We start from the raw sequence: 10,091 nt of genomic DNA, 5'->3' as shown, positions 1-10,091 counted from the left end.
GCGGTGGGTTTGATTTGATTTTTTAAAAATTATTTTAAATTTATTTTAAAAAATATAAATTAATTTGATAAAAATAAATATCAAAAAATATATATTTTTAAATTTTTAAAAATTATTTCTGATCTTCCAAAAAATAATATTTATTATCAAATTAATTTATAACATTTTAAATATAAATCTTAAAAAACAAACCAACATAATTTATGATCAGTCACTTCAAATAACATAAAATTCAAATTTTTACTTGGAACCCCTTAAGAAAAGTCGGACGTTAAATACTACTTTGACCGACAGGCCAAACAAATAACAAAAAAAAAAAAAATGACACGTAATCTCATAGCATAGTATAATTTTTATCCATATATATATTATGGTAGTCTTAAAAGTATAAATTATTTAATTTAATTTCTTTTATTCCTTCTCACCCATCGTGGGTTGGCAGCGAAGCAGAGCGGGACGGGGTGTTTGACTCCTCAACTTGAGTATTAAAAATATTTATATTATTTAAAAATACATATAAGTCACACTTCTTTTTTAATTTTTTAAAAGTTTAATTGTTGCAACTTGTATTATTGTACTTGACGTTGTATTATTGTACGAATTTTTTTACTTCCTTTTATACACAACTCAGCTAAAAAAATTAGAGATTTCTCTGTAATAAAAAAATTGAAACAAACTACTTTATTTTAAGATGTCTGATTTTAATATCATTGTATTTCAATTTTAACTCAAATCATTAAATTATATACTTTAATAACACAAAAAACTTACGTATAGATTCTAATAAGTTAATTTATTATCGAATAGATACTATGATAATTAGAACTTATTAAATAAATTACTAATAAACCTTAATAATTGAGAATTAGAATTTAATGAAAATTCAACTATTAAGATCTATCGACACCGGTACAAGTTTTTGTTTTCATTTGAATAAAAAAAAATATATTTCTTTACAAATATTTGTCTCGGATTTTCGAGGCAAATATTCATTAAAGGATTTTGATTTTTTTTCCAATCGGATTCTGAGATTAAATCTGATCCGTTGACTGACCTAGTCTAAATCCAAGCAAGGTTTGTCATCACCATAAGAAACAAAAGCAACTGCAAAAAACAAAAACCCATATGATATCCATCGTCATCTCCTGAACAGTTTAGATCTACAATTTCTCAACTTCAATGAGAGAATTACTATCATAAACCAGAAAATGACATGAAGATTCGGTAGAGTTACAATCTACCCTGTGAGGAAAGGCCACCACCCTACACAAAATTCTTTAGAAAAGAATTACGTGAAACTACAGCGAATGCCTTTCTCCAGCCAACCCCGACTCAAGAGTCAGAAACCTTCTTAACTTTCTGATGAAGTCGCTACGATTAAGTCATTAACCTTCAAGTGTTGATCATGGCAAGAAAAACAACACTCGGCAAAAATTGGTGTCAAAAAATCTCTACATGCACTTCTTCACGCTAAAACGGCATTCTGATTAAATTCACCTCGATGACCAACTCTCCCTCTTCCTTGCTGATAACCTTCTCCACTGCGTCCACCTGGACCTCTACCTCGGCCTGAAAAGTCACCCCGGTTCCCAAATTCATTTCTTCCATAGCCCCGTCCACCAGCAAAGTTTCTGCGGCCCCTAAAACTATCGCTTCGAAACCCTCCTCTCACAGGAGGAAACCTACCTCTCCCACTGCCAACTGCAAGAACCAGCAGCATCCAAAACTATCATTTCAAGTTCTTAACCAACTGTCAACCATCAACAAGTTTTGCCTTTTATGATTTTTCATTTTTTTTTAATAGATTATAAATTAACTGTCAATTTTTTTACACTGGAAGTAACAGAGGAAAAAAATTATCAAAAAGCTGATAAACTTTCACTTGCCTCGAGTGGTAGTTCTCTTTATCTCAACAACAGCTTGCCTGCCCTCAATAGAAATGGGTGAAGCCTGAAATCATATTTCCATATTATCAAATAAATAAGCTATCTGAAAGTTATAAATTAAAGTTAGCATAAGAAATGGCCAACGGTTCTGCAGTCAACAGACATTTGATTGCTAGGACAAGCAAGCAAAGTTTCACATAAATGTCAGCTTAATGGCATACCAAAACTATATCAGCCATCCAAACCCAGAAACACAGATTGTATTTGTTGACTTCAAGAAGAAGCTCAAATAATAAAGGGAATAAATAGCAATTTTAAAGGCAAAAGAAGAATAATTTTGTTCATGTACATTGAATGATCACACTCAACTTCATACCATGGATACAAAACCAAATTATCCTCCCCCAATTACTTTTTGACTTTCTTTCTGATATTCATATTTGTTAATAGAATCTTCATTGACTAGTGTAATATGTATTATGAACCACAAAGAACAAAAGAAAAGAAATCAATTAAAAGGGGAACAAAAAAAGAAAGGAAGGAAAGGAAGAAAGTTGCACCTAGAAGCTATGTTTACACGGACTCTTGTATGTGTATCAGGTGCGGGTGCATATCCAAGCATCAATCATCTTAAACCTAAATCTTAGGATATTGGGATATGTATCAAAAAGTTGGGCATGGTAAGGAGAGAAGTCTTGAATATATATTGCATATTGAGCATATCTACAGCTATGACCTATACATATTGATTTACTCCCAAGTGGTATGACCGATACAAGCGGTTGGAATTTAGTTGGAAGAAAGCCCTTCTTGCACACGTGGATTCACTAAATTGGTAGAAAAATAGATTTTGGTTGACACCCTCCCAAGTGCTGAATTGAAAAGGTTGTACTTTCCTCAAAGATCATTTGTAAAGTGATGTCTTCTTTTGGCAGAAGGCTTGGTCTATTGGAGAGGAATGAAAATTTGGTAATGCTGTTAAAAGAAACTGGGCGCAAGAGTCCGTACGACATTGTGATTTTGCAAGCCTGTTCGGCACTTCCATATCCAAGGATGCAGCAATTCGTTATTACCAGAATACGGCTTGGTATGCTTCTCTCAATAAATATAACAGCACTTCATTACTAGAACACCACATTATTCTTAAATTACACATCACAGACCATCACTTCATGTGAATCAGCTAGCAATTGCTGATATCTCCACCATCAGAATTGAGGGGAAACAAATATTTTGGAAAATTCAGGACACAGCAAAATCCCTGTCATAGATGTTGCTTTGCATGGAACTTCTTGACACTGTCTTCTCAAGAGGAGACGGAACCCAAGGAAGGTTAATGTACCAAGTATAAGCCTTGTTTGCGAAAAGGAAAAATTGTGAATATGCCCTCCAAAAAGGGCATATTCACAATTTTTATGGGGGTATGGTGGATGTTGGATGAAGGTCAAGGTTGGAGCCCACGGGGACGGATGAGCTCTCTTGCGGGAAGAAGGCTCGGACGTGATCCTTAACTTGATTCCAGGTAAGTTGAGGTTTTGACGGAAGGAGCTGTATGAGAATCTAAGGGAAGACAATGGAGGCCATCCACAAGGAGGGACCCTCGATTGAGGAAACCAGAGGAGTAGGGCCTCTGGTTAAGTGGTTCCCATTAGGAGGCAGAGGATTTACATAGAGGGCTCCCAACCAGAATCAGTTAGAGCGGGAAGAGTTATGGGTTAAGCTGATGGTGGTGGGATCATGTGGCCCCTTTGTAAAGCCAACAGGCTCTCAAATGTGAATTGTTGGGCCTGATGCATACTAGAAAGACTATCAGACATATAGCTGAGCTGGTCAACCCCCAGTTGAACAACGGGCTAAGACTGAGTGGGTGTCAGAGGGAGGCTTGCCACTCATTTAAGGAGACACTATGCAAAGTGAGTACTACTCTTTCCCAGAGGGTGAGTAAGTTGATTGTGGAGCCCTTTGAGAAATTATGATAAACATATAGATGAAGAAAGCCTGCCAAAGTAGTTGAACCGGTCTTGGATGGAAAGAGAGTAGAAATAGAGAATCAAACTCTCCAAACTAGTTGGAGGAGAAGGGCCCTATATGTATGTAACCATGGGGGTGGTGACCTATTTATAAGAGAGTCCAGCCTTGGATGACAGTTCACCTGAATGCACCATGTCATATGCTTGAGTAGAAACAAGAGGAAAGGTGATTCGCTTTCCTTAGCTTGACATCATGGAGGCAAAGGCCATTTTTAATACCAAAATTTTCAAAAGGTCTTCATGGTTATAACTTATAGCAACAGTCTAAAATATTCTTAAAGTATAGCAGAGAAAGGAGCACGCCATCCGTCTTTGTCATGGTCTAGAGTTGTACTCTTGTGGAGATCTCTTTCTCTACGTGTAAGTATTTTGTTGGAGGAAGATGAGATCCTTAACAAACCCTTGACTCTAGCTGTCAAGACTCAAGCCATTTATCCCCAAAGGTCCCAGGCCTTGCTCCTGACCTGGACTGACATGAGAATCAAGATGCTTTTTGGCAATATCACTGGAGATAACGGACTTGGGGACATGCTCGGATACAGAGTTGCTCAGTTGAACCGATGGTGCTGAGGTGCACTAGAGGATGGTCCTAGGCATCTAGGCTCGAGGCTAAGGAATGGGGTATGTTAGCCTCGGCTGACATAGCTTGGCCTCAGAGGGAAACATTAAAATACATGGAAATGTCAGATTGGTCCATGAGTCATTTCATGAAGCTGACATGTGGGTCAAAAGTTCTTGGAGATAGTGACATGGCATGCCATGTACGAGATTTTAACATATGTACCCACACCCTCTTCTTTAAATTTACTTCTTCTCAAGTCTCCTATGGTCGGAATAGAATATCCCCATAAAATGAAATGTATCTATTGGACATGGAAAACAACGCATTGTGCATATCAAGCTGGATTAAAATTAATAAAGCACTAATGATTACATTAACAAGCTAAAGTATCCGCCTGGCGTCGAAGCTGCCACACCTCAATGGCAAGTAGAAATCAATATGTGCTTACCATACCATCATTCTTCACATGACTTGCACTGGAGCAAAATTCAATCTAACTAGTCATTTTTGTGTTTTGCTGATGTGGCAACCAATTTTTGGGTTGCCTGGTTTGGAGACAGTGGCATCCAAATCAAGACGTGCACCAAATAGTATGGCTAAAGATTTAATTTTGGACTTAAGAATTATATCTGCACACGCATGAAGAAGAAACAAAAATCTTGTATCCTAATAGTAATACTAACCAAAATTTATGAAAATCAACAGAAAAATTGGAAGTTGATAATTTATTAAACACACACCTGAATTGCATTATTCATGGAGTTCAAACTTAGAAATTCAACAAAGCCAAAACAGAAACCCTGTTGCTGGACAAGAAAGAAACAAAACAAACTCAATGGAAGGTCATTGAAGCAAATGCTGTATCAAATGAAGAACAATACATAATACAAAATCACTTGTATAAATCTGACCTTGTTACTTCTAACTTGGACACCTCCTTCCTTAATTGGTCCAAATTTCTTAAACTCCACCTCCAGCTGAGCAACCGTCACATTTAGAGGCAAGTTCCGGACATAAATGGAGTGACCCTCAACTATTAAAAGTAAAAGTAACTACTAAAAAATGCAACATATTTTAATGTAAGAGTTGGGAAGAAGTAACAGGAGAGCTAGTTTCATGATACCAAATCATTCCAACACAGTCTTCACATCTCAAATATGATTTCATTTTGGCATAAAAGAATAGATGCACAAAATTTTGTTTTCATGTATACGTGTCTTCAACAAAACAAGTTTTTGAGAAGCGAAGGCCACACTGTTTAAACTACAAGTAATAAAAAGCATCAGTGTTTTTAAACAGAGGGTCACTCTGTGGTTTGAAACAGCAAGTAATAAAAAGCATCACTACCTTCCTCCTGAGCATTCCCACTTTCAAGGGCATTGACACTACCAGAAGCACTAGGTGACGATGCTTCAGGCATTGGAGCATGTGCTACTGAACCCAGAGTCTGTTTCACAGTCTTTGTATGAGCCACTCTGGAAGTATTAGCTGGTACATAAACTTTAATAGTCCCTGAACCCCCTTTCTTTGTTTGTGAACTTACAATTGACGCGTAAGACTTCTTTGGAGTATCCTCTTGGGCAGTAGATGAAGCTGATTCTGTAACTGCAGGGAGGTGATTCTTGTTTGAAAGAGGTTCAGGATCCACAATCACTTCTTTCTCATAAAACAATTGTCTCTCATTGTCCATTGGATCATGAGCTTTCTCTTCAACATTTTGAACCTCCTCTATGAGAGAAGTTGTAGAATCCTCCACCATTGGAGGATCAAAAACATGAACAGACTCTAGAAACAAAAATGAAGATGATGCCAAAAGCTTTTCTCATAATTTCAAATTAATTGAACAAGAAAATCCAAAGTACACCTTACCTGGATCAGGCATCTGGGGAGCTAACGGGGCCTCATGCATTCCATTAACTGTCACCTTATTACTTTCCAATGGATCACTATCTTCCATATACCTAAAAACATCATTCAAGACAAAGTACCCTTTGTCTTGTGGAGCAAGGAAAAAAGTTTGTCCGAATTTCCTTCTTATGTTGTCTGTTCCAGTTAAGCACCCAGTGACTAGAACAATCACCCCATCCTTGAAAGACTCCTGAGCATCTGCAGTCTTTATCTCTGCCTTGTAGTTCTTGTAATCGAAGGAACAAATCTTGTCATTGATGCCCTGCTCGAATGAATGGATGTATAATCAGAATTGAGTTATTAACAAGAAAGACACTATTTACTAAATTATACAATGCTGAGGAGAACCACCAGTGTATGCAAACAAAAATGAGGAAGATATATATCCCTATTCACTGATCAACCACTCAAAGTATCAACAAAATCCAAAAAAAGAGTCAGAGGAATAGTGTACACTATAAAAACTTAAAAGAGTATTTAGACATGTTATACAACAAACACCTGTAGATGAAACTATAAACAAGAATTATACCATCATCATAAATGAAAAAATTCGAGGAGGAGAGACCTAAACTGACATGGGATGTGGTTCTGCAAAGTTGGAGCTACTTTGCTCCTTTTGTTGCACTGGTTATTAATGAATCTAATATAAACCCCATCGTTAACATGTTAACAAGAATGAGCCTGAATTTGAGTGAGCATCCATCTAGAATCAAACTGGCTTAATGTTTTAAGAACAATGTACGCGACCCTCATACCAACATTTCAGCAGTAGCCTTAGCCATCAGAAAATTTGGAACAACACATGGGAATGGGAAGTTGTCTCCAGGATTTCAATACATGGTAGCCAATAGATGGCACAGGCAAAAAGAACACCAAGTGTAGCAGGGGATGCAATATTTGTGGTGCTTATATAGCTTTTGGTACAACAAAGTATCATCACCACCAAAGATAATCAGCTATAATAAATTATATCGTTACTCAACACAACTAAACCTCATCTCAACTCAACTTGGATTGGATACATGAACTGTTTTACCATTTGCTCAATCAAGAGCCATAATTTTAGTTAAACCACTAGATAACATGTCTTTCTGCATTATCTCATCCCATGATAATTTCAGTCTCCTCACCTCCTAGCATTACCATCAATTTGGATAAAATCACCCTTCCTAACTAGTACATCATCAGTCTTTATTGTTTATGAGCAAAACATCTTAATTTATTTTCCCTCATTACTTCCATAAATGCTACCACTAAATTAAATCTACAAACGTATTAAAAGTATAAAATAAAAAATTAAAAAAAGCATATGCCTCCATATTACAATTTTATTGGTAAATAATTTATCTAAAGACGATAACATCAATAACTCAAACAGAAGTCTATAATAAACTTACTTTCATCGTCGTCACCGACATCATTACACCATTGGTCTCTGGCCGACTTAGCACACTTGAATCTTGATAAAACCGGTGAACCAACTCCGGTGAGTGGTGAAGAATATGGTAATACTGCTCGACAAAAGCATTTCCAACCACTTGAGCAGTGGGAGGAATAGGAAGAGTTGCTGTTTGCATGGCCATTCTACTGAAATCCCAACAATCCTGTATTACTACAAAATTATCTCCCAATTTTTCATTAGAAAAAATATATAAAAAATATATATATATATACATAAAAACAGATTCTGCAACAAATTTGGGAGTGGTAGTTGCAAATATAAACAAGAAAAGCAAACAAAATTAGCATAGTAGTCTTGCATATTGTAGGTAATTAAGAAAAACTAAGTCCCCATCTGATAATTGATTTCTGAAATCTGGATAATGAGCAACAAAACAGATGTACAACTTCAATTAAAGACCAAACTTCACTAAAGAAGAAATTGAAGTTAGTAAAAGGTTATCTATTGACAGTAATGCTTTTCACACCACAAATTTTCAGATTTACCAAATGACAGTTGACCGAAGCCCAAAACCCTAAGAGTTAATACCGATTGCTCAAAATATATCAATAATTGAACAAGCTCAAAATTTAGGAAATATGCATAGGGAAATTAGAGGATGTATGAATGTGCATACATATCATGATCAAAATTGGAATAAAAATTACCCACATTTGCATTTCTCAAAAAACCCTAAAATTAAAAAAAAAAAGTTAAAACAAAAAATAAATAAAATTTAAACAATTTATGAGTTTGTGAGGAAAGACCATTCGACTACAGCTAACAGAGGAAAGCGAGCATTAGATCTCTCAAACAACCGTTGGAACCTAAATGTACAAAATTAAAAAATTAAAACCCAGAACAATGAATTGAATAGAAAATATAAATATACTAGTAATTCAAGCAATAATTGCGTTAAAAAGCAAAAATAAAATAAATTTTTGACAAAAAAAAAGAATCTTTCAAAATTCAAATACTGAACTGCCACATCAATGAGTATCGTAATGGGTGATCATTCGAGAAAAATTAAAGAATAAAAAAATAAAATATCAAATTACCTAACATAAATGTGACAACTTTGTATGAATTAACTAAGCAATGATTTGATAATCAGTATGAATTAACTAAGCAATGATTTGATAATCAATGCATGTGTGACTCATACAGAACATTCTCAAGCTCGCATTTTTTTAATTCGAAAGACCCAATAAGTAATAAATTGTGAGAAGTACCTGTTGGTTGAATGCTTGAGAAGGGTAGAGAGATGGTGATGATGAGGAGAAGAAGATTGATTCAGTGCCTTCAGAGCAGTGTAGAGAGAGAAATAAAGAGTGTGCTTTAGAGAGAGAGAGAGAGATGGAAAGAGATGGAGAGGGATGGAATGGAATGGAGGAACAGTTCGGCTCATTGACTGGCTCCTTTAGCTACGTGGGTTGGGATGCGTTAGGCTGGGAATAAATTAGTTAGTAATACATATTTTAATTAAAAAATTAAAAAAATATTATATTTATTTTTTTATAATTTTTATAATAATTAAAAATTTAATAAGATAAAATATTATATTTAAATTATGATTATTTTAAAAAAAAAATTAAAAATTAATTTAAACGAATTTTTTAATTTTAACTTAAAAAAAAGTTCCCAAACTCTACAAACTCAACTATTTTTTTTTTTTGGGCCAAATTATAACTTATTTGTTAATTTGACAATTAGAAAAAAAATCAATTTGTATTTATGTGAGTCACACCATTACTTTACATTTTTACACATTTAAAAAAAAAAAACAACAATAACAAAAATCATTTTTTTTTCTTCCTTTCAAAAAATGCACGAAAAAGGACGTATGCAGGCTTTTCTTCTAGTACTACTAGTAGAATTAGGATCCTCTATTTACACTCTCTCCTTGTCTCCCTACTTGCAATGATGGAGATGCATTATGGTTTAGATTTGGCTATTTTAAAATTTAAAAAAAAAAATATTTTTTGAAATAATCAGATTTAAACCGTTGGATCATCCTAAGGTGCATCTCCACCATTGCAAGTAGGAATGCAAGAAGAGAGTGCAAGTATTGAATCTGGACTCCTACTAGTAAGGTAGGGAATATGGTTCACATGGTTCCAATTTCCAAACAATCCAAAACTATTTTTGTTTTATGATTTTTAATTTTTTTTTGTAATTTTCCTAATATTTTCAACAAAAAAAAAAAAAAGACTTCATAGAATTTTGAAAAATAAAAATAAAAGATACATCCGCCCCTTACC

At 34.8% G+C, this 10,091-nt stretch overlaps 1 protein-coding gene across 15 annotated transcripts; it reads right to left on the bottom strand.

The window, feature by feature from the left end:
• Nucleotides 1-1,105: 1,105 nt before the first annotated feature.
• Nucleotides 1,106-9,275, bottom strand: LOC114290658 (nuclear transport factor 2). Of its 15 annotated transcripts, XM_082898311.1 has the most exons (9): nt 9,063-9,193; nt 8,295-8,365; nt 7,787-7,995; nt 6,348-6,648; nt 5,826-6,263; nt 5,390-5,511; nt 5,219-5,284; nt 1,887-1,950; nt 1,106-1,701 (listed from the first exon to the last, which is right to left on the bottom strand). In XM_082898311.1, exons 3-9 carry the CDS (start codon nt 7,970-7,972, stop codon nt 1,466-1,468), a joined length of 1,413 nt encoding a protein of 470 aa, XP_082754437.1. In that variant the 5' UTR covers nt 7,973-7,995; nt 8,295-8,365; nt 9,063-9,193; the 3' UTR covers nt 1,106-1,465. The 15 variants fall into 15 exon arrangements, with proteins under 15 accessions (XP_082754437.1, XP_028090400.1, XP_028090399.1 ...); XM_028234599.2 differs by lacking the exon at nt 8,295-8,365 and having other exon boundaries at nt 7,787-8,001; nt 9,063-9,275; XM_028234598.2 differs by lacking the exon at nt 8,295-8,365 and having other exon boundaries at nt 7,787-7,993; nt 9,063-9,275.
• Between the last annotated feature and the right edge of the window lie 816 nt (nt 9,276-10,091).

The sequence above is a fragment of the Camellia sinensis genome, chromosome 1 (assembly GCF_055761805.1).
Source record: "Camellia sinensis isolate YWXY chromosome 1, ASM5576180v1, whole genome shotgun sequence".
Lineage (NCBI taxonomy): Eukaryota > Viridiplantae > Streptophyta > Magnoliopsida > Ericales > Theaceae > Camellia > Camellia sinensis.
Note: the sequence above shows the minus strand (reverse complement) of the source record. Positions and strands in the feature narration are given on the sequence as shown.